This window comes from Thrips palmi, unplaced genomic scaffold (genome assembly GCF_012932325.1).
Source record: "Thrips palmi isolate BJ-2018 unplaced genomic scaffold, TpBJ-2018v1 HiC_scaffold_2, whole genome shotgun sequence".
Classification (NCBI taxonomy): Eukaryota; Metazoa; Arthropoda; class Insecta; order Thysanoptera; family Thripidae; genus Thrips; species Thrips palmi.
The window spans coordinates 5,691,080-5,714,806 of record NW_023144629.1 but is presented as its reverse complement, the minus strand read 5'-3'; the positions used below and the strand labels follow the sequence as shown (position 1 = coordinate 5,714,806).

Genomic DNA, 23,727 nt, shown 5'->3' with positions numbered 1-23,727 from the left:
GGGGCGCGGCGCGCGCGTCGTCTGCTAGGACCGCTAGACCGCGGGCGGCGAGCGAGCGGCCACGACTGGCTGCCGACCGACTGCGGCGGAGCGCGGAGCCGGCGGGGCGGGGCGGCCGCGGTGCTGCGGCTGCCCGCTGAGCCCCACGCCCTCCACGCCCCACCCGGAGCGCCCCGCCGCACCCGCGGCTAGCCTCCCGCGGGCTGGAGTTGAGCCCGGGGACCCTAGAAGTATTCACCTGCCGGCTGATACGGAAAGTCATTTGCATCGCTCTGTCTGTCTCTGTCTCGCGCACATGGAGCACCCTAAATGACTCTCGCTCGAAATCGGTCTGTAGTTCCTAACGAACTTGTGGTTTCACCTCAAATCATGGGAGCATGGGCCCAAGGGTGTAGCTTTTTGCGGAGGTGTAACCCATCGTGCAAGGACAGTTCGACCTAGGGATTAGGGACTGTAGTGATTGTGTGGGTGGTGCACGAAGTGTTGCCTACCGGCGCGGCGTTCAAGGGCCATCCACTCTCAAATTAAGCGAGTTAAATGGAAATTTGAATCATGTCAACAAATTAACAAATAATCCAGATGGTGGTGGTGATGTTTATATTTTAATTAAGAGTATTTTTTTACAAATTCAGAAAACACAGGCAAAACATGAGTAAAGAAAAATATGCAAATACAATTAATGTTGAAAACACATTTCTGTTGATTCAAGATTTCATCTCTTCATCTGCGCTTTTTAGCTGATGCCACTGTTGATGATGATGTTGTACTGTGGGTCTTTTGAGCCACGATGTTGACATAGTACAGCCCCAAGCACGAAAAGGCAAACCTAAGACAATGAATGAATGAATGAAGGAATGAATGAATGAAAAAATCTTCATGGTCCACAAGCAACTTGAAATACTGCACAAGTACTCACCCTGTGGTCACACAAACCCTGTGAATAGATCCTGCCGCAAAGAGTGCCAAAAACAAGCAGCCTAAAACTGGAAAAAGAAGGGAAGCACTAAGCAGCGTCAAATCATAAAGATGCTGGCAAACAACACCTTGGAATAAGCACTTACTTTCAGGGAACAGCTTTGTTTGAAAATGTTTCCCAAACATGATGCTTTCGAGATTTCCCAAAGACTGTAGTTAGTTAAGGAAAAAGTATATTGCAGGTCACATACAGAATGGGCGACAGTTTGCAAACATCAATGACCTAACATAGCTGTTGCCAAAAACATTTTTTGAGACACACATTTTAGATGGACTTAATATAAAGGATACGGTCAGAATCAGCAGGAAGAGAATTGAGGAAACACATCCGCCCAGCAGAGTGTGAAGCTGAGATGACACGAACCAGCCCTTGTACATCTGCATTCCAGAAAACAACAGGACTGCCATCACCAGTGACAGGAGAAACGACGCTCCCGTGGACACAGCTGTAAAAAAATTAATTAAAAAAATTATTATTGTGCAGAGTTAAGTTAGCCGGTGCAACCAATAACCTACAAATAGTTGTTTAGATTAATAATAGAAACTGTCTTACCCATCTCTTCTTCTGGGACCGTAGCAAAATATTATGAACTGAAAACCAAACGGTTGTTCTATTCAACCTGTGAAAGTTAGAGTTAAATAACAATCAAGAAGAAATCAGCGGCAGGTTGTGTACACGTTGCTGTCAAAACACAGTGCGTTCCGAAATGTTGGTCGTCGTGAGTGGAGCGGCGTTGCGTGTTTGTTGACAAGATCATAACCTACGAGAGCGACCGGTTGCCGGTGCTTCCACAAATATTTCTATTTCAGATATGTACCCTTTGATTAATAGTTAGTAGTCTAGGTATGTATCTTTAAATGTATTATTAATTTGCATAATTCGTCGTGGTAATGCGTTTAATTGTTCTTGTGTATCCTTCGTTAAAATTGTAAATGAAGTGGCTCTATTGACAGGTTTCCTTTCAAAGTTTGATGAATTCTAGTTGATTTGGGTTTCCGTGCTGCAGAGCTGCTCTTCTATTTCATTATGGACTTGCGAGGGCATTCTGTAGTGAAGCATGAAGTTGAAGCTGATGCTGATGTCGTTCAGGTAAGCATCCCATGTGAGGGGTGGTTGTGCGACAATTTTTAAACAATCACAGATTTTGAAGTTGACAGTGATATCAAGCTATTCGTGAGTTTAGAATTTATTTTATTTTGTCATTCAAACCACCACTCTCATGCTGTTGCTTCTTTTTCCATGTTCAAAGTGTGCTGTCTGTAAGGTGGAAATGGCGGAAGTCGACTTTATCGGCCATAATGCTGAGATGCACAATATGCTTTCCTGGATTGAAGGCACAAATCCATTGGTAAATTTAAGTCGATCATTATTTCAGTATTGAAATTGGCTAGTGTATCTTGTGAAGTTAGTTCATCCTTCCCACATGTTTGTTTGCAACAGGATCTGAACAACGAGAAATTTGTTCTCAGCATTCTTAATAAAGTCCTTAAAGGTAAAAAGAGGAAGGTTTTGTCTTGTGAACTTTGTGGTGAAGAGAAGAAAAGTGCTGTTGGTTTTTACACTCACAAACAGGTGTGCGGCAAATCAGAAGAGGTCAGTACCTTGTCAATGCTCTTGAACATGTTGTGTTTTTATTTACATTTATTTATATAAGATTTTACATTACATCTGCTCAGGAAATAGAATCATTACGCATCACTTGTGAAATTTGTGGAAAGTCATTCATGCCAGTAAGCTTGCGTTCCCACATGTTAATACACCAACGGAAAGAAGAGTCAGAAATCTCTCTTGCAAACTGTCTGGCTAGCCCCACTACACCAGGTTCAAGCAGTGGCAAGAAAAACAGGAGGGCTGCTGCAACGAAGTGGGTCTTAAAGTTGATCAAAGCCCTTGTTTATTTATGACCATTTTGTTCCAAATCAAACAAGTCTTTATTTATATTTACAGGGCAAAGTCTAGGATGAGTGTATTTCTGAGTGGAGATGGAAGTGCAATTAACTCTAAACAAACTCGACTGTACTCAGATATGGAAGTTAAAGGATGGGATTCAGCACCAAGGCTTCTTCAAACATGGAGAGGGTTTATAAGTTTGGCAGGTTCCATTGTGTGTGTCTATAATGGTTGTCCGTTTCGAGCTGACAGCATAGACTCAATCCAAACTCATATTTCAAGTTGTGAGTTCATGGAAGATCATGACATGGTAAGGATTCACATCATTTAATTTGTTGCTAGACCTAGTGTCAAAGAACAAAGAATTGAACTGGTGTAATGTTCCCTGTCATCATTGTACTAATCTCTGCAATCTGGTCCATGTTGTTTCAGAAATTTATTTGTAATGTGTGTCTTGTGCAACAAAGAGATGAATCTGAAATAATTTCACATATTCAGTTAGAACATGACTCTCAAGGGAGTTGTACCAGTGCTGAAGTGGATTCTGTGAGTGATAGAGATTCAACATCTGACGTTGAACTAGAAACTCCTCATCCCCCAATGAAACGACAGAATAATCAACGCCAAACTCCAAAGCCAAAGCCCTCAGGGCCACAGCGTGAGTTTCTAAATCTTTCTATGTGCTTTTAGCACTTTATCCTGTCAGCAGTACTCCTATACATTTTTGATATGTCTGTGCATTAGGTGCCTTCACAAAAATGAGGTTTCTTCAAAACACAGTCACAGGGCTGGGAAAAGATTTGGATATTTATCCTGCTGCCTTAAAATGGACTTTTGACTTGTAAGTGAACCACTTGTCTCTGTTTTAAAAAATATCTATAGATATTTATGTGTATTTGGTTCTTATTTTTTATTTCTTAAAATTTTTAGTCGTATGACAAATTACGTCGAAAATATTTTTCCAAATTTATGTTTGCTGAAGAAAGAATGTAAATTCCTTGGAGAAGGAGCTGAAAATTACATTCCTAGTACCTCTCAGTCTCTTCCCATAGAGTTTGGGTCTTCACTTCATGGGATCTCTGAACCTCCACACAACTTTACTTTATTTGAAGGGCAAATTATTGATGGTAAGTTATATCAATATTCAAATATCTTATGCAACTGAACTAACTGTGATATAATAACTGTTTTCTTTTTCTTTCTGTCATTTTAAATAATAAAAATTTGTACTACAGGTGTCAGCACCTTTTTTACTGGTGGTCCTGTGTGGTCTTTGGAATGGTGTCCTATTCCCATGCAAATTTGTTTATCCGATGACACACCCCCATCAGAATATCTTGCAGTCAGCACACACCACAAGATGGATGACACATTTTGTGTTCCGCAATGTTATTCCTTTCCCAATGTGATTCAAATTTGGGACTGTGGCAACCTTTCATCATCTAGGTAAATTATATCCTTTGAATTTCCCAGAAGGAACAAACCATGTCACTTTTGTTGTAAACCTATTTATTTATTTTCCTCCCTTTTTTCAGTTCATATCAAAGTCCAAAATTTTCTCTAGGTATAGGGCATAATTATGGAACCGTGTGGAGTATGGCATGGTGTCCTAGCGGGGCTTATGATTATGAAACAAAATTTTCGCAAAATGATAATGAATACTATAGAAGAATGGGCCTGCTTGCTGCAGCATGTTCTAATGGAAATGTCTATGTCTTGTCAATTCCTTTCCCAGATGAGTTGAAATCTCATGAACAAGATGAGTAAGTCTTGTGCTTAATGAAGTTCTTCATATCTTTGTCTTTCTCTAAGTGACTTTCCTCCCCTCCTAGAGCACTTCCTATTTACCAGTGTAAACCATCTTTAACATTGACTACCAATTTCACTGAACCATCCCAATGTACTCGAGTTACTTGGTATCAGGGACAAGGTCATGGGTAAGAGTCATTTGAATGAATGTTGTATAGAGAAATATACTGTGCTCATTATAAGTAAGTTGTTTGCTCTTGCTGCTAACAGGTTAATAGCAGCTGGCTACTGTAATGGTATGGTTGCAATATGGGATCTGCTTACTTTACCTCCACTTTTGTGGGATCCCCAACAGCGCACCTTAAAACCATTCCAGTGCTTCCAGGCACACTTGACTGTTGTTTCAGGTAATTACTATTATCTAATGTAGAACAGGACTTGACTCTCTTTGTCTGTTATTGAAACAATGCAATTAATAATTTACTCTGTCACAAACTTTGTGTAGCCCTCTCCTTTAATCCTGAATATGATGGACGCTTTTTCATGACTGGCTCACATGATCGAGGAGTCAAATTTTGGGACATGGAAGATTTATCTGCTCCTATGACCCATCATCGTAGGGGATATGTAACTGATGGTGTTTGGTTGAATCTTTGGATTTCCAGCATAACATCATATGATGATGCTTTCCAGTAAGTTTTTCTCTTATTTTTATTATTTTCTTTATTGTTTTATTGGAGGTATTCACTCTATTGCTTTATTACAGACATGAACATACAAATTCAACATTACATCCTGTCCGTGATTTTGGGTACAAACCATATCCTTTATTGACCCAGAACTCAGTTGCATGGGTAAGTTGGCTATTTCCATTCCTTCCTCCTGAAAAATACTTACCTTCAATGTCATTAAAATTTTGCTGTTTTCCTTTAAGTGCTTATCTTACAATGAGTGGATAAACGCTACTGCTCAAGGCTCTGAGGCTGGTGAAATTGTTGTAACTTTCTCTGGTCAGCTGATGCGAGGATTAGACAATGAGAAGAATGCTATAGACAAGAGGCTTGTAAGTTTAAACCGGTTATTTATTTGGATTTTTGTATTAAAAAAATTGAGACTCATTATTTTATTGTTACTTTCTGTTTTCTAGATGGCTACGTATACTTTACTCAAGAAGCGTACCTATGGTGATGACGGAGAAACTGAATTGGGAGAAGTGGTGCAGTGGAAACCTGAATCAAAGCAAGCTAATAAGGGAAAAGGGAAGGGTAAAAAGGCCAACAACTCTAAAGGGAAAGGGAAATCAAAGAAAGGTCAAGAAGAAGATGGAGAAGAAGTAGTAGCTGCCTCTCTATACACTCCAGAAGCAATATTACAGGACCGTAATCCACAATTTTATGCAGATATTGAGAAAAATTATGGCCTGTGTGTGTATGACACAATGCGAGTAAGTAGAATGATTGGGTCTAAAATAGCTATTCTTCTCTTTGTCTATGAGGCTGAAACTGCCCCATGCTGTGTCTGTATTTCTTTCTTATTCAGTTCCATTGTTTTCTTTTCTATCTAGAGTGACAGTAATAAGAACAAAGTACCAGATGAAGCCAAATCAAGAGTTCGCATTTCTGGAAAGATGCATCCAACTTGCTCAGATTATTATCCTATCACCTCCATTAACAAAGTGAGTCTGTCTAGAGTTACTATTCATTTAATCACAAACTATTTATTTTTCTGTAACTGTTGCATCTGTTTTGCCCTTTTTTTTAATCTTTTAGGTAGCTTGGAATCCAAATATTGGGAGGTTCTTTTATCTTGCCACTGGTCATCAATGTGGAATTGTTAGGATCACTGGGATGCACTTCATGCAAAATGCTGCTACCAATAAGTTTTTGGTTGATGCAGCTGAAACCATGTTTGACAACTAGTGGTCATGCTGACCTTTTGTGACAACTTTTGCCTTGGGCTTAAGTTTCAGTGATCAGGTGTTCTCAGGAAAATGAAACATTAGGAAAAATGTGAGAAATATATAATTTAATACAATAAATATATGTACAGTGTCATAAATATATGTACAAAGCAACATCTTGAATAAAATAACAATTGACAATCTATATCTTTTTAAAAAAATCTCATTACATTTATGGCAGTTCATGTCAATACATTTTACAAAGCTGTCTCTAATGCTGTTGAAGAACTGATCCCAGCCTTAACTTGTTTTGTGGTGGGTGGCAATTTAGATTGTGTTGATTGAGTAACCTCTAATGCAGGGGGTTGCAGTTGGTGGCTAGAAAGTGAAGCAGGTGTTTTGGGCATTGCGAGGGCAGTCTTATGAGTACCATCCTGAGGAAACTGTCTGGTTTGAACGGTAGACCTTCCGAAGTTTCTTGCAGGCATGGGCGAGGAAGACAGTGTTTGTATTTGCAATACATCAGGAACAGGCACATTTTCATACTCCCTCTGGTCCTCCATTATTGGAGTGGAACGGACATCATTTTTATGTCCAGCAAACCTCCAGGCATATTTAGGGCCAGGCTTCAGAAGAGAAGATTTAGGGGGAGGGGCTTTTAAAGTTGAAGACTGAGGATGACTTATTAGTTTTGGAACATTACTAGTGCTTTCACCATTGCTGTTTGAACCAAACCGTAACTTTGCTGTGTTGTTTGAGAAAACATTCGTTGCTGCTTGCTTTGCCTGCTTGAGTCGCTCAACAGCTGAGAGTTTACTTTTAACTGCACTTCCAGATCCATGTTGGAGGAGAAGACGTTTGAAGTCATTAGTTGATGTTACTTGAGTTAAACCATGTTCCTTAGGAACCTGAGGGCTTGGGGATGGAGTATTACTTCGAGGATCAAAGGTGCTTACAATATCTAAATATTTACTTGAATTTGGGGACCAGCTGTGTCGTGACCTGGCATCCCCTTTCGGTACATTTGGACTGGCTGATCTTTCTGAACTGATAGGAGACTGACTTCCGCAAGTAGATGGTGTTGGACTGAGAACAATTTCAGGTTCTAATTTAATGTTCATTTGTTTTTTTGACTTGTGGATTTTGGCATACAGCTCTTCAGAGGTCATTGTAGTTTTCGGCAAAGAGACAAGACTAGATTTTCTATTCTCACGGAACAGTGATCCCTCTTGTTTTGAAGTTTCTTCACTACCCTGTGTTTCTTCCTTTCTAATACTGGCCAATTTACTATCTGTAAACAAGAATCTCTTACCTGGCTGGGATGTATCTTTTTCTATAGGGGAAAAAGTGTTTCCCACAGCTAGCGGGGAAGTTTGTAGGGAAATGGGTTTGGTTGGAGTGGAGGAATGCAAAGGGGCTTCAATGGGTTGACCCATCACGTTTGTATGCTCAGCCCTCAGTCTAGGAGATGTGCCAGCCCCTTGCAACCTTTGTTGATAACAGAAGGCAGCAACCTGGTTGGTTGAAGGCTCCCTGTGCAGGCTGGACACATTTTGGTACACAGGATGAGATGCAGCAATTTTTTCTGTTGATCTTGGTGTAGGGTGATATGTATGATGGAGGGAATCCCTAAAGAGTCTAGGGGGAGAAATGCCTGCAAAGAGAAAAACAAATACAAATTAAACTACTTACAATATTTTTCCAACAACTGAAAGCTGTTTGTAAGAGGTACCCCAGTAAAAAATTAACAAAAGTAATTTGTAATTTTTACCAAGTCAAATTTATATGAAGATTTGTTTTTGTGAGTATAGCGTAAATGCAAGGTACACAAAAAGCTTTATTTTAACGACATGCAATATTAAAGTGCGTGACACCATACATGCGGAGTGTATGAGACATGCAGCTCACCTTGAGAAGCTGCTATTTGAAGTTACCCTACATTGCCCAAAATCTCAGTTCATTAAAAATTAATGGGAAGTACTAAAAATTTTACCCAAATGGGGAGCAAGAAATGTAATGTTGAAGGCACAAACTGCAAACTCTGGATTAACAGCTTGCCTAACTCTTATGAACCACCATTCCTGGCCACAGTTGAACTTTCTAGAGCAAATATGTCACACATACAAACCCCCCAACTTCCCTACAAATAGCTAAAGATTCAACTCCAAGATAAAAATTTTTAGTAGGTGTTATCCCCATTCCAAAACAAACAAAAAATCAGAATTGGGTCACATAGCCATGGATGCCATTAGTTATTGCAGGGATGAATGCAGTAGTTACATAGTGAATTTTTCAGCAAACCATACGGTTTATTGGCAATGTTGGTTCCAGATGCATCTATACAGTGATTTGTGCAGCAGTGACATGTGCAGAAGTAAGGGCGCAAGCCTGTGATGTGAACATTGCAAATTATGTGCAGCAAGGGGCGATTAAATGTGCAGACATGCAACTGAAAGTTTGTTGGAAAAAGAAAAAGAACACATTAAATTTTCTATTCTCCTGTTTACTAATCTTGTGGAATTCATGAGTAAAAGAGAAGCAAGTTGTGAAATCAATACAGCTGATAGAACAAATCAAATACTCAAATAAATTAAATAAATAAACTTCTGTTGGTTCACAATAGATTTTCCACTTACACATTTACATTAGATGTAATGGTATATAAATATATTTTTACAAAAATAAGATTTAGAAAGGAAGAACTGCAAATATAATTTGCAAACAGAAAAATGTAAGTAAGAAAGTAAAGTTGTGATGAAAACAATGAGAGGTGCTCTATATGGTTTTGATACAAATGGGAGGTGGGAGACAAAGAGACAGGGAAGAATGTTAAAAAGCTGTACACAAGGCAAGACAATATTTACATGTCAACATAATTTACACTTAGGCATTGCAGCTAAAGAAACTTGTCATTTCTTTTCTTAAGTTCTTTAGAAAAATTAATGCAAGTAATTTTAGTCATGTAGTTTTTGTAAATTTGAAACAAAGTATGGCACAGAAATCACACGAAACAAAATGAGTTGGGCCGGATTAGATTTCTGACAGTATGTTGCTGTACCATTATGGAATGCTACTCAGCTTTCTTGTAATGAAGAAACTACAAAAACCTACTGTCAGCAACCGAAACCGACCTGCCAGAAGCAAAATATATTACAAGCATCACACTATATCACACACAATAATATGGGACAGGCAACAAAATATAGAAAACTGGGAATTAAGATCATAACAACTACACAGTTTTATACTCAGACAGACAAACAAACAAACACACACACACAAAATACAAATGTATACATCGAATTTAAATATCTAAATCAAAACTATTCAAATCTAGCACTAACTAAGTTGTGACTTGCATATCAAAAGCATGCAAAAAGATGTTTTCAAAAATATATCTTAAAATTTAAAAAAAAAAATCATTCTTTGCAAAAACTTCAGCCAATTGTATTCCCCTTATCTGAATTTGTACTGGAGTGAAACTACATTGAGTTTGGGATTGCTGATCAAACAGAAGGCAACAAGGCAACCCAAAATGGTGATGGTGATGGATACGTCTTTCAAAAGCTAAAGCCAATTCTTTGGAAAAGCATGGTGTGATTACCATATTTCAGTGTCATTACCTGACTTACTGAGAACTCTTGCTTTCTGCGTATCGGCAGGCTTAGTCACCCTGTCCCTGTTTGATGAGAGAGAGAGCAGAATGGCAGGCCGAACCATCACCTGGGCGCCGTAGAAACGTCGCCCAGCAGCGTTAGGGTTTAGCACATTCTGCACATTTTCAGTCTTGTATTTGGTAACGACTGGTCTCAGGCCATCCAAGCTGCTCAAGCAAAGCTTAGCTGGAGACTCCCCAAGGTCTGCCACACCTAGATCCACATCACCACCACCCTCATCTTTATCAATGTCCACGTTACACACAGAGATAAGGGGAGAAAAATTGGCCATGCGATAACTAGCACTTCTCTTTACCTTTTGATTTTTGCAAGCCTCACCATCAATGCCATTACCTAAAGTTAGTGCATTTCTGTTAGTAACGTCTGACATCTTACCTTCTGGTGCTTTGACAGAATCCTCAGGGCCATCAAAATCAGTTTGCAAGTATGCTGACTGAGTCTTGAACACCGAACGGTCTGGAGGCATTTGGACGTACGCTCCTCTTGGCACTGCAACTGATCGTGGAGAAAGGGATCTCATGGGACTCAGACTCTTGGCAACTTCCTTGGTTGGGGATGATATCCCAGCTCTTATGATGACCCTGTTTTTCTGATTTGTTGCATCTGAGAGCTGCCCTGTGGACACAACCTTTTGAGGTTCATTCATCAATTCCGTTGGATTTGCAGAAGGAGCAGGTGACCTTCTGATAGCTTTGTTGTTGGAACTATTTAATTCATTGCTGAAAATACGGGCTGCAGGATTTGATGCCGGACTAATATTAGTGCTCAATGTGCCTGACATGGAGGATCGAATGTTAGATTTCAATGGAGATTTGCTCCAAGAATCATCAGCATTCACAGGCGTTTGTTGCTGAACCGGTCGGATTATGGCTTTTGGTGTCCGATGGTTTGCTACAGGGCTTGGTGATGGAGACACAGACGGGTCTTTCACATACTGGCCTGGAGCGAATGTAGTATGAGCTCCTTTCCTGCGTCGCAGACTATCAGAAGAGTATACAACTTTGCCTTCTGAATCCAAGGTGACACGTGCACCCTGTCGTTTTCTCCTCTCCAAAGAAGACTCATTTGATGAGCCGGAGAGAACATCCGGAGAGTGAAGGTCAGAGGGATTGGTGCCAATTTCATTTAGGGAAACATATTCCAGACTTTCCCATGTCTTATTGATATTTGACTCACGAGCAGGCTCTGGAATTTCAGAGCGCTGAGGAGTACGGAAAGATGCAGGGTCAGGCTTGTTGTTGTTCTTAACATCTGTTATAGTGACATATTCTCCAGATTCATCCAAGTTGTCTTCTTTCGTAGAATCAACAGCTTTAGATCCGCTTTTATTGTGACCTGTATGTGTAGCTCTACGAAATTTGTTTAGAATGCTAGTGAATGGAATCAGAGCATCTTTGATGAATGGTTGGTTGTGGAAGGATGATTCTTCTTCAATTGCTTTGGTATTTATAAAAAGTGTTCCACCACTTGGTGATGGTGGACGGGCTTTCTGATTGATGTTGTTCTCTTTGCTAGCATTGTCCAGTGTCTGGATAGTTGCGTATCCTGAATTTTTATCACAATGAATGATACTTCTTCCAGAAGTATTAGTTAGTGGAATTGTTGGTCTTGCATTGCAATTATTGTCAACACCATGTTTGTTGGCATTATTGTCAATTAGATGCATGCCGCCATTCTCATTGAAGCTATGATTATCATTCCTAAAAAAAGTGAAAAAGCAAAGAAAACATTAATGAATGGAAGTCACAATTGGTACGATTGATTTATAATAAAACAACAAATCACCTATTCAAATTCTGGTTCGATTCAGGATGAATGTTATGAGGTAAGGGAGCAGGGGCTCGGGGAAGATCTGCTGTGCCATTGCCAGAAAATTGACGCAAACTAGTTTCATCATCACTTTGAGGCGGAGTAATAGCACACATCGATGGTATTCTGCTGGTATTGATGGTCGTCTTCACTCTTATTCTCTCAATGCGATCCATTCCTGAACATAAAATAAAACAATTGTCATCAAAAAGCCTCCGGCAGAACAACACTTTGGCAATTCACCAGGTGGTTTCTCACCTTCAAAATCAGAACATTCAGAAAACTCCATCTCGGATGTCAAACTAGGTATTGGGGAGATTAGAGCATCTGTTTCGGCATCTTGAGGACTGCTCATGGATTCAATTGGTGAGCTTGAAGTGTTATGTCCACTATCTGGCGAATCTCCAGAAATTGAACGTGGTGAGTGACCTTGGCTTGAGTTATGAATAAGTGCAACAACTGTGGAACAAGGAGGACACTCCTGTGCCAAACAAGGTACATTCTGAAACGTTCAGCAAATGCATGAGTGAGTAACGAGATTGGTATGGCATAAGAAGAAAACTTACAAATTTTATTTTTACTTACAAGAGAACTTTTCCTCTCTGGCACAGCTGGTCCTTTGCTGAGTGATCGATCACTCCCAAGGCTATTGTCTCCTCCTCGACTATGGTCTGCAAGTAATGTTGTGCACACAGTACCAGCAGAACTTGCAGTTGTTGATGTTGACCCCTTGCCAAACAATTCATATTCACTTTCAGCTGTTAACTGTGCTAAGCTAGCAGAACCTCTGCCTGAGGAACAATTTGACAGAGCTGAAGTGGAATGCAATGGTGTTGGAGGAAGTGAGAAGCCTGATCCAACCTCTTCTTCCTTCAATGTCTTCAGACCACTGTCCATGTGGAATGAAGTGTAGTATCCCTCTGTATCACACGAATATACCTGTCGGGAGAACAAAAAGGACTTTATAAATACAGGCTAAAATATGCAAATAGTCCTGGGAAATGGCACAGCACAGAGAGACAGCAGCAAGTCACTATTTACGAACAAAGGTTCTTGACGAAGACCAGAGACCACAAATGAAAGAAGCAATGTAGAGAGCCAGAAGTATCTATAGAACATTTGGTGGTACAACATGCATCTCCACAAACAGAAGAGTTATTATTTTTACACAAGTTCTGTAATTAGGAACTTAGAAATGCATTTTGATTAGACTAAATCAATCAGCCGGTGGTATGTTAAGAGACACTGAAGAATAGATACAAAGCAGTGATTGGGCACTCAATTACATAAGACTATCAGACACACTAAACCCCCCTTAGAAGAGGTGATCTGAAATATTTTGCACGATAAAAGCAACAAATAAAATTGAATATGATATACTTGACTACAAATTTTTGTCTACACACTATGCCATATTTTTTAAAGCCATTCCAAGTGATTATGAGTAGCTCCTGAACCACACCTACCAGGTTTTAGTTCGACATAAGTAAAGTAATTAATGATCACAGCTGTGATAATTTTTGTACTGGTTTTAAATTTTTTTAAAACCATTTTGGTAGGCAAATTGTAAAAAACAACAAAAAGTTAGTGTACTTAGAACAGGGTAGTTCAAGATCTATTCATGAAGGCCAAAAAAGCATGTGCTCCCTGACACAAGTCATAACTACATGTATTGTATCACTATTGCAATCAACAAGAATGAGAAGTTGGAAATAAGCCACCTTCTCGTTCCGAATGGTTGAGAGATCCATCCTGTTGTGCCTCCACTGCGTAGCTCCAGGATCATCAGCCTGTGAAATTGCCAAATGTCCACTTCCTTCAATGACTGACAAGTGTTTCCAACAAAACAGCAGACAAAAATACTGTCCTAACTTTAATATTTTTGAAAGTATGAGTGAGCAATGTGGTTTGGTTTCATAAAATCCCTTCAAAAATGGAAACCCCATGATCCACACAAAAAAAAAAAATATATGGCAGAAACAAGATGGACACAAGGGGTAAAAGGTACAAACAAGAATTCAAATATACAATAAATACGATCCCATTCTGTTTCTAGGGGTATAGCAGAATTTTATATGCAGCACACAAGTCTGGGGGAAAGCTACAAAGGGTAAAGAGATAAAGCTGCACCTCATCATGATCAAAGACTGCACAAATCTTAATGAAAGGGTCATAACTAAAGAAGGTTAACTTGATTGTTTAAAAAATGAACATACCGAGCTGGTTTCGCCATCATCCGCAAATGGTAGGGCTGCCATATCCTCAGGAGTTAAAGTTCCTTCTGATGTTACTGATGATGAAGTTGAATTGTTGATAAACCTTCTTCTTTGGGGTAATATACTGCTGCTACAAAATTTAAAAAGAAAAAAGAAATGGAAATTTTACAAAACATGAAATGCGTACTGAAGTATTGTAATTTACTCAACACCTACCAGGTACTTGATTTGGGCTGATGGCTTGAGTCTGAATTCACAGAAGCTCTTCCACTTTCGGAGGACGCACTCCAGTTGCCACTGCTGGAGTGAGGTGGTTCATCGTTGATCTTGAGCCGCCTTTGACCTAAACTTCCCTCTCTTAATTTCACAGCAAGTGACATTGGTCCAGATATACCAGCTGAAATTGGAATATTGCCTGCTCCTGTTGAAAGATTTAAAAAATTGCGTATCAGTTAAGACTTGTCGACCAAAACTAGTTACTTGATGCCTTTGAAAGTGGCCTACCTCTTCGCTTGCCGGCCACCGTTTCATAGACGTTAATGTCGTCCACGGGGTCTGCCGCGTGGAGCTCCCCAGACACCATGTTGGACGAGGTGGACGTGTTGCTGTTGCTGTTGCCGATGGCCCGGAACCTGGAGCGGCCCCAGCGCCTCAGCGAGTTGAAGGCCCACTTCTTGAAGTCCGCGGTCGTTTCCTTGGAGCCCTTCGGGTGGCTGTCGATCATGCTGCTGCTGCTCAGGATGATGTCATCCACCGTCGCCGTGGTGTTGGTGTAGGCAGACCTATCCCTGAGGGGGGGAAATCGGAGTCAACGACTGTCCACATCAACACCAATTTTAAAAATAAAGTGTCTGACGTACCCGTGCAGGGCCTCCTCGATCTCCTTCTGGTCCGTCCCCGCGATGGTGTTCCTTCTGCGGCTGCGCTGCCGCCGAGGCCGCGTCCGTCGTCTGGCCTCCTCCTCCTCCGTGGAGGCCGCGCCGCAGCCCGCGCCGGCGGGGTGCAGCAGGGAGCGGCGGTGGCGCGACATCCGCGTGAACGGCTTGCCCGTCACGTCCACCTTGACGACCTCCGGGGGGAACCTGCCGGCAGAGGAGGATGAAGGCGACTGTTTGGCGACTCTGGAGCTCAAAACGCGTCTTTGGAGAGGTTTGCCGTGCTTCGGACTCACCTGCCCGCGATGGCCTTGACCTGCTCCTCCGTGGTGGGCAGCTGGTGGTCCACCTGGTCGTCGCCCGGCCGCACCGTCGAGTCCACGCCGAGGTACTCGCTGGCGTCCAGGGAGGCGTCGGCGTCCACGTCGTCCTGGTCGCGGCCCGCGATGCGCACCGTGCAGTCCGGGTGCACCGTCATGTCGCCCAGCGCCTCCGTCGACGTCCACCTCCGGAGCTCCACGACCGAGGCGGGCTGCGAGGAGCAGAGCGGGGGTTACAACGTACAATCCCGAATCCGAGTTGGGGGCAAGCAGCGCGTCGTCGCAGGGGTGGAAAATTGGCGGCCGGGGCGAGAGGGCGCTGCGAGAGTCGAGTTTGGCGGAAGCGCAAACCAAACACTCCCCGGCATGCATTAGTGGATGCAGTGACTTGCAACATCGCGTCGTATAATCAATCATCACTGAACCCCGTCAGGGACGCGCCGCTGCCGGCGCACGCACACACAAACGCACACCGTTGGCAGTCTCTCTCGCACCCATAGGGTGGTGTCACGTAGCTGGAAGCCGCTGGAAGCGCACCCCTCACTCCGGGGAAGTCCTGCTCCGCTGCGTCAAGGAGACCGCGACCACCGCGAGCGCGCCGCCGCCGCAAGACTCCGCCCCCCCTCCCCTTTCGCAGCGCGCAGCAGAACCCACCTACCTCACGGCGGCGGGGGAAGGGAAGGACAGGGCAAGGGAACGGCGAGCAAAACCAAATAGCGCAGCAGTGAACGAAAAGCAAAACACAACCCGCGATCCCGGCATACCTGGCCGAAGGGCCGAAGGGAGGGGGGAAGTCGTAAGTTGGCGAGGAGGAACAACACAAAGGGACGCTTGCGCTGCTCTCTGATGGAATCTGCCCGGGGGGGGGGCACCCCTTTCCCTCCCCCCTCCCCCTCCCCTCCCGGCGGCCAAGACGGCGGCGTCACTGCCAGTGCGGTGCGCCAATCAGGACGACGACGCGGCGACGCGGCCAGGCCGACTGTCACGCCGACGCCGTCACGTTCGAGCTGCAGACCGATTCCGAGAGTCTTCTTCGTCGCTCTGTCTCTGTCGCACGCATAGGGGACGCCCCGTGAGTGCGAGAGAGACAGCGTGCTTGCTGCGCGGCGCGGCGCCCTGGCCGCCCCGAACCGCCCCGGGCCCCAGGGACGCAACGGGACAACCCCGCCCCGACGCCACGCCGCCACGCCACGCACACTACAAAGACGTCGCCGGTCGACTGACTCCGAGAGTCCTTCTCGTCGCTCTGTCTCTCTCGCACCTAACCTGGCTGCCTTCGGTTGCCTGTTTGCCCGGGCCGCAAAAGGACCGCGCCGAGTGCAGAGTACAGAGGGATAATGTGCTGCATCTCTTGCTGCGGCCAGCCGAGCGCGGCGCAGGCCGAGCACACCGAGCAGGCGGCGGGGCCAAGTTCCGAGAACGCGCTACGCCGCGGGGAGCTTGCAGGGCAGGGCACTGCAGACCGATTGCGAGAGTCGTTCTCGTCGCTCCGTCTCTCTCGCGATCACAGGGCTTCCGGTATGGGTGCGAGAGAGACGGAGCGACGAAAACCGCGTGTCTTCCCCGCAGATTCGCAGTTGTACTTCCCGGCGCAATTAGAGGCGGATCAGTCCGTCTCTCTCTGTCCCTTTCCGCACTCGAGGCAAGGCCGGTCCTCGAGGACCGGTCCGGCGAAAAGGGGGAGGGGGTACCGAGAGGTACGTACACTGTACACCATGCCCTGCGCTGCGAGACGGCGGCACGGCGGAATGCACACCGCCTCCTCCAAGCCTCGCCGAGCCTGTCGCTCTGTCTCTCTCGCACCCACACGGAACGCCCTCGAGTGCGAGGGAGACGGAGCGACGAAAACGCCTCTCGGATTCAGTCCACTGGCAGGCCGGCCCGGCTGGCCGAGGCGCAGTGAGTACAACACGAGCACCATTGTCCAGCACCCAGCAGGCCCAGCAGACCAAGCACTCGACGTGCTGCAGGCCGAGCAGGCCGAGCTCCAGGGGCGTAGCCACCGGCGTGGCCAGGGGGGCCGCGCAGTCACGCAGAGGGCTCATTCCGAACAAGCGCCTTCGTCGCTCTGTCTCTCTCGCACCCCCGCGGGCCATGCGGGGCGCCCCGTGAGTGCGAGAGAGACAGGGCGACGAAAGCACTGTTCGGGATCGGAGTCTGCTTGCGGGCGCGCGGTGAACTGGGGCGTCCCCGTGCCGCGCCACCGCACGCAGCGGCAGCGAGAGAGCGAGAGCGAGCGAGAGAGAGCGAGAGGAGCAAGCGCTCTCCGCTGCCGAAGTCAGGAAAGCCTCGGGAGAAATTGGTCGCTTTCAAAGTTTGGCTCGGCGGGTTGGCAATTGGCATCACCGTCGTCGTCGTGGGGGCCTCAGCCTCAGGTGAACAGGGCGGTCTGAGAGCACGAGGCGACGGCACCGCGACGGCGCCGCCATTCCCAACAGTGCCCTCGCGGCCGTCTCTGTCCCTCTCGCGCTCCAGGGGCGTCGCGAGCGGGTGCGAGAGAGACAGAGCGACCGGCAGGCCGCCCGCGCGGTGGCGCAGCGCGGCGTGCTGCCTACCGCCACGGCGTTCTCCCCGGGCTGCTCGCCGTCCTCGCCGCAAGCCGCACCGGTACGCGGTCTGGTCCGCGCCGCGGCATGCAGCGCAAACTTGGTGCGCGGGGCGCGGGGAAGGAAGAGAAGAAGGAGAAGGAGGGCGTGGAGGAGGCGAAGGAGGCAGAGATGAAGTTACTGGCCGTAAAAGGCGTGTCAAGGCGCGCCGACGCCGGCCGGCCTGGCTTGCTCGGCTTGGGCACGACCGCTTGGGCCGCCGTGGCCGCCGTACCGGGGTCTACTTGTGGCAGGGCCGGCAGGGCTCGGCGTCGTCCACGTCCCGACGCCCGTCCGTCCGTCCGCCCGTCCGTCCCGAGCACAGGGAATACGAGCTTCTGCTGCTTTTCAATTACCCCGTCCTGCCCTGCGAGCCTGTGCCTGCGCCTTGCCTGCGCCGGAGAGCTGTTCCCGAGGACTGCTCTGTCTCTCTCGCACCCCTGCGGAACGCCCGCGGGTGCGAGAGAGACAGAGCGACAAAAGCACCAGCGTCGCGGCCGCCATCTCGGCGCGCCAGGGAACGCAGTGCGCGGACTGCGGAGCCTGGCGGAGCCTTGCGGAGCCCACGCCGAAGGCACAAACGCTAAGAGCCCCGCCTTGGCGCTGCAGCCGCGCCAGCCGCGGAGGTTCTGGCTGTTGTTTTTGTTTGAGGGAGGTAAAAATTACGAGGCGCGCGGGAGTGCTATCCAGTGCCACGGGAACGCAGTGCGTCCTCCGTCTCTCTCGCACTCCTTCGGTACCCTATGGCAGTGGTTCTCAACCTTAGGGTCGCGACCCCAAGCGGGGTCGCGAAAAAATTTTAAGGGGTCGCGGCGAGGTAGCTGGGGTCGTGTTTTAGGCCGATTTTAAGCAGCCACTGCGTCTGATCCGAGGCGGGCATTTTGCTCCCTCAACGGGCAATCGGTCTTTGGACCTTCCTTTAGCATGCCTTTGTTACGGAGTGCAATTATCAGTCTTAGTTTGGGAGCAGTATTGTCTCAAAGTTGGCCGAAACGCTCAGAAATGTCTATGAAAAATCGTGTTTTGGGCCGATTTTAAGCAGCCACTGCGTCTGATCCGAGGCGGGCATTTTGCTCCCTCAACGGGCAATTGGTCTTTGGACCTTCCTTTAGCATGCCTTTGTTACGGAGTGCGATTGTCAGTCTTAGTTTGGGAGCAGTATTGTCTCAAAGTCGATCAAAACGGTCGCAAGTGTCTTTGAAAAACCGTTGTGACTATTTTGGTCAACTTTGAGACAATACTGCTCCCAAACTAAGACTGATAATCGCACTCCGTAACAAAGGCATGCTAAAGGAAGGTCCAAAGACCAATTGCCCGTTGAGGGAGCAAAATGCCCGCCTTGGATCAGACGCTGTGGCTGCTTAAAATCGGCCCAAAACACGATTTTTCATAGACATTTCTGAGCGTTTCGGCCAACTTTGAGACAATACTGCTCCCAAACTAAGACTGATAATTGCACTCCGTAACAGAGGCATGCTAAAGGAAGGTCCAAAGACCAACTGCCCGTTGAGGGAGCAAAATGCCCGCCTCAGATCAGACGCTGTGACTGCTTAAAATCAGCCCGAAACACGATTTTTCACAGACATTTCTGAGCTTTTTGGCCAACTTTGAGACAATACTGCTCCCAAACTAAGACTGATAATTGCACTCCGTAACAAAGGCATGCTAAAGGAAGGTCCAAAGACCAACTGCCCGTTGAGGGAGCAAAATGCCCGCCTCGGATCAGACGCCGTGGCATGTTAAAGGAGGGGTCCCGTGGGGTCGCGAAATTTTTCCTGGGGGTCGCGGAAATTTTTGGCTTCAAATTTGGGGTCGCGAGCCGAGAAAGGTTGAGAGCCGCTGCCCTATGGCACGCCTCGTGTGTGCGACGGAGACAGCCCCAGAAACGTCTCTACACTGTCCCGGCCGAGTCCTCCAAAGTCCACGCACGCCGTACGCACTCACCTTCCTGGTCTCGATGTCGATGTCCACCACCTTCTTGCGGAGGCGCTGCGTGCGCGTGCGGCCCAGGGTGGGCGTGCACAGGAAGAGGGTGGAGGAGCGGGCGCCGTCCTTGCGCAGCCGGTCCAGCTGGGCCAGCGCGTCGTCGTCCAGGGTGGGCCGCGCCGCCGCCGCGTACAGCCGCTGCACCGCGGCGGGCCGGCTGTCCGCCAGGAACAGGGCCTTGGCCGGCTCGCGGAGGTGCGCCGGGTGGAAGTGCGCGTCGCGCGGCAAGGCGGAGAAGGCCGTCAGGTCGCCCTCGGCTGCAACAGACAAACAGGCACGCCGTCAGCACGCCGTCAACGCGCCCACACTGCAAGTCGGGGATCAAAGTGGGTGTCCAGGTGCATGGATCAACCGTTACAGCGACGTGGTGTGTGTCTGGGCTGCCTTCCCAACGACGCGGCGGTCCGGCCATTCCGGCCGGATTCCGGCCGGATTCCGACCGGATTCCGCCGCGGGCAAGCTCCGGGCAGTGTAGCGCAGCAATCCCAGCTGGAAACTCGACTCGCGAAAACGTTTCGTAAAAGCGGCGGTTTGTTTCACGGTGGGGCAGCCAGGCGAGCCGGACACTGCACCACGCTGCACCGGCCGGGTCGCCACCACGGTCGCCGCGCCGCACTTGCAGCAAACGGCAAACCGACACACTGCCTGCGTCCATGCAGCAACCGCCCGAGAGCGTAACTCTACGCATCCCTGTCGCCGCCCGCCTCTTGCGCAACGCCGGACGACGTCGCTCTGTCTCTCTCGCACCCCCACGGGACGCTCCCGCGAGTGCGACAGAGACAGAGCGGCGACTCTCGGAATCGGTCTGCAGGTTGACAGGTGCCCAGGTGGCCGCGGCGTTTCCGGAGGGTGGTCAATCCCGCTCCGGATCATCGGATCCGGGAGGAGGGGGGGGGGGCGAACCACTTCCGGTTCCGGCCGAGCAAGTGTCGTGTCAGCCACACTGCTGGCCACCATGCTGGCCACCATGCTGGCCGTGCTGCACGTGCCGCCAGCAGGGTCACGTGGTTTCGCCTCTCTCGCTCACTCACAGGGCTTCCCCCACGGGTGCGAGAGAGACAGAGCGACAAAGCGCGACAGGCTGCTGGCCGCGTGTACACAGCATTTTGGCGCGTCGTTTTGGAAACGAGGACGCGAAGCGCGAAAATGCATGAAACATGAAAAGGTGGAGCGCCGCCGACAGCCGACTGCCATCCGGGCTGCATAAGCAATCAGCCGAAACGGCGACGAAAGTCGACACAGTGCGGCGCCACGTGGGGTCATTCTCCGCGCAGCGCGGACTGATGCCGAGAGTCGTCTTGGTCGCTCTGTCTCTCTCGCACCCAAGCGGGACGCCCCGTGAGTGCGAGAGAGACAGAGCGACGAAAAGCCTCGCAGCACGGTGTAGCGCAGCAAGCCTCTCCTGTTTTCCCTTTTCCGGGGATCCCATTTACAGAGGCGCGCCCCCTCCGCCGCGAGCTTAGTGCTAATGGGCCGCGAAGTCAGAGATAAGTGACGCATAAGAGCGTCCCTGCTCCTCCAGGCAGCGCAGCCACGGCCTCACCTGCTGCCGCCGCGAGTGCGACAGAGACAGAGAGACGCCACTTCCTCGCGGGGTTAATACGCGCGCAAAACACAGGGCTCGCCCCCCGCGCCTCCAGAGCCCCTGCTGCTGCTGCTGTTTACCAGGAGGGCGATTTCGACCGAACTTTCTCTCTCTCTCTCACTCCTACGCGACGCCCCTCGAGTGCGAGAGAGACAAGTGCAGCAGGATTAACGAGGTGGCAATGGCGCCAAGACTTTCCCGAACATTCTGGAGGAGCTCCATGAACAACTTTGCAATAAGAAGACCGTAGCAAGCTGCTCGCGCTCATGCGCCGCCGATAATGTGCCCTTCCTGTTTTTATCCGCCTTACGGTGTAGGGACACGGGAAACGGCGCCGAAAGGACCCGACATCCCCTACATCCCGACCCTATCGCCGCCGATTAAATATTAACTCGGTAATTGCAGTGGGGATGTCCCCGCCCCGCCCCAAATAGCAGGGAAGGTGCAAGAAGCGCCGCCCTCCGAGAGTCGTTTCGTCGCTCTGTCTCTCTCGCACCTATACGGCACGCCCCGTGAGTGCGAGAGAGGCAGAGCGACGAAGACGACCCTAGGAATCAGTCTGCAGAGGCGCGGCAACGGCACACAACCTGAGCCCCGCCAGCGCCGCCATGGCCCGGCCCGGCCGCGGTCTCGCCCAGGTGCCTCGCGGTGGTGCAGGCGGTGCCGCCAACCCTACTCGGGGGAGGGGGAGGGGGAGGGGTACCGTGCACGGCTCATTGAACCATCGCACAAGCATGGCGGCATGTGTGCTTCCCCTCACTCACACACACCTACACACACCTTTACTCACACACACGCACTCGCATTGGTCTCGCGAGGCGGGCAATCAAATCCGCTGGCATGTCGGGACTGCCGGGGCACACTGCGAACCGCCGGTACGTACCGCGTCGTCGTGGTGAGGGTACTTAGACCTACCCATAACGCTATAGCGCTAAAGGCGGCCAAAGCCCGCACACCGGCCGCGCGAGCACTGCGACTTGTATGGCCAGGGCACGGCCCTGGTGTGTGTGTGTGTGAGTGTGTGTGTGCAGCACCTCAAAGAGCACGTTCATGCTCTTTCGAAAAGAGACGAGGAAAAGCTCGTAAATTCCAATCTCGCGACGGACACACACACACACGCACACAGACGCACTGACAGCGGTGTCGAGCAGGCTGCCTACCTACCCCGGCGCCACCCGGCACGCTGTCACCGGTGCCGTGCCGGTGTCACCCGGTCGTGCGTCGGCCGACACCGCCACCACCAAGGGGTGCACGTGGGTGCACGCACAGCGCGTACGCCGTGACACGTGCAGGCAGTGCACGCGTGACGCGACGCCACGGCGACACGTGGCCTAGGGCCGCACCACCACTGTAGGGACTGTAGGGCAGACGCACGTGTGGATGAAGTGCACGCCGCAACGTCGCAACGGCCCCTCACTTTCACGCCCCGCCCCCTGTCTGTCTGTCTGTCTGTCTGTCTGTCTGTCTGTCTGTCTCTGGAACGGGCATTCTTTTGGCGGGCTTGGCCGGCCCTACCCCTACAGTGCCCCTGCAGTGCAAAGCCGTGGCAGTGGCGTGGCGCTCACGGCCAAGGCGGCGCCGGCAGCGGTAACGCCCCGCACACACACACGCACACACACACAGGATGCAGAACAGGAAGAGCACTCAAGGAAACAGATAGCAGCGCCAGGACCGGGCCGATACAAAAATAAGACCCCGGCCCCCCTGCCTGCGCTTCCCCCTTCTTTCGCCCTTTCTTCGAGGGGCCGGGGTCGGGGGCACCCCTCGGGGCACCCGCGGCAGACTCCCCGGGGCCCACGGGGAGCGCGACGCGCGTGGAGCACGCACACACACACACACACACACACACACACACACACGACGGCGATGCGGGCGGCCGGGCGCGGAACTGGACGATTTCTCGACGACATTATCTCATGAACGGTCCAAGTTACAAGACCAAAAAAAAAAGTTTAAAAAAAACGCCCCCCAAAAAAGAACGGAGGTTGAAATTTTTGACCCGATTTACGTGTTTTTTTTTCGCCCATGAGTGCGAGAGCGACACAGCGACGAAAACGACTCTCGGAATCAGTCTGCTGGTGGCCATTAGCCCTCACTGGCCGTCGGCGTCCTTGGCGCCCTACACTGTACAGTGGCCCTTGCGCCCTATTCGCCTCGCA

The 23,727-nt window shown here is 48.7% G+C and overlaps 3 protein-coding genes across 5 annotated transcripts in view; 1 reads left to right on the top strand and 2 right to left on the bottom strand.

The window, feature by feature from the left end:
* Nucleotides 1–577: 577 nt before the first annotated feature.
* LOC117646939 (keratinocyte-associated protein 2) lies at nt 578–1,673 on the bottom strand. Its single transcript, XM_034388325.1, has 5 exons — nt 1,529–1,673; nt 1,267–1,421; nt 1,062–1,125; nt 917–983; nt 578–826 (listed from the first exon to the last, which is right to left on the bottom strand). The coding sequence occupies exons 1-5, from the start codon at nt 1,530–1,532 to the stop codon at nt 721–723; spliced, it is 396 nt and encodes a 131-aa protein (XP_034244216.1). The 5' UTR covers nt 1,533–1,673; the 3' UTR covers nt 578–720.
* Nucleotides 1,674–1,679: 6 nt separating this feature from the next.
* LOC117646938 (general transcription factor 3C polypeptide 2) lies at nt 1,680–6,720 on the top strand. Of its 3 annotated transcripts, none has more exons than XM_034388321.1 (19): nt 1,680–1,819; nt 1,930–2,065; nt 2,226–2,324; nt 2,417–2,569; nt 2,653–2,840; nt 2,924–3,176; nt 3,299–3,524; nt 3,611–3,707; nt 3,797–3,993; nt 4,102–4,312; nt 4,402–4,629; nt 4,699–4,803; nt 4,886–5,022; nt 5,121–5,307; nt 5,382–5,469; nt 5,550–5,678; nt 5,763–6,059; nt 6,180–6,290; nt 6,385–6,720. In XM_034388321.1, the coding sequence occupies exons 2-19, from the start codon at nt 2,003–2,005 to the stop codon at nt 6,532–6,534; spliced, it is 2,919 nt and encodes a 972-aa protein (XP_034244212.1). In that variant the 5' UTR covers nt 1,680–1,819; nt 1,930–2,002; the 3' UTR covers nt 6,535–6,720. The 3 variants fall into 3 exon arrangements, with proteins under 3 accessions (XP_034244212.1, XP_034244213.1, XP_034244214.1); XM_034388322.1 differs by having other exon boundaries at nt 1,915–2,065; XM_034388323.1 differs by having other exon boundaries at nt 1,711–1,819; nt 1,983–2,065.
* The window catches only part of LOC117646937, a 42,033-nt gene continuing 24,926 nt past the window's right edge, over nt 6,621–23,727 (bottom strand). The window contains exons 2-12 of the mRNA XM_034388320.1: nt 19,942–20,240; nt 15,389–15,624; nt 15,078–15,299; nt 14,722–15,005; nt 14,434–14,638; nt 14,218–14,347; nt 12,587–12,940; nt 12,260–12,503; nt 11,978–12,179; nt 10,568–11,892; nt 6,621–8,169 (exon numbers count right to left, since the gene is read on the bottom strand). Coding sequence (XP_034244211.1) covers nt 6,773–8,169; nt 10,568–11,892; nt 11,978–12,179; nt 12,260–12,503; nt 12,587–12,940; nt 14,218–14,347; nt 14,434–14,638; nt 14,722–15,005; nt 15,078–15,299; nt 15,389–15,624; nt 19,942–20,240 — 4,898 coding nt within the window. The 3' untranslated portion in view covers nt 6,621–6,772. The remainder of the gene's footprint in view (nt 8,170–10,567; nt 11,893–11,977; nt 12,180–12,259; nt 12,504–12,586; nt 12,941–14,217; nt 14,348–14,433; nt 14,639–14,721; nt 15,006–15,077; nt 15,300–15,388; nt 15,625–19,941; nt 20,241–23,727) is intronic.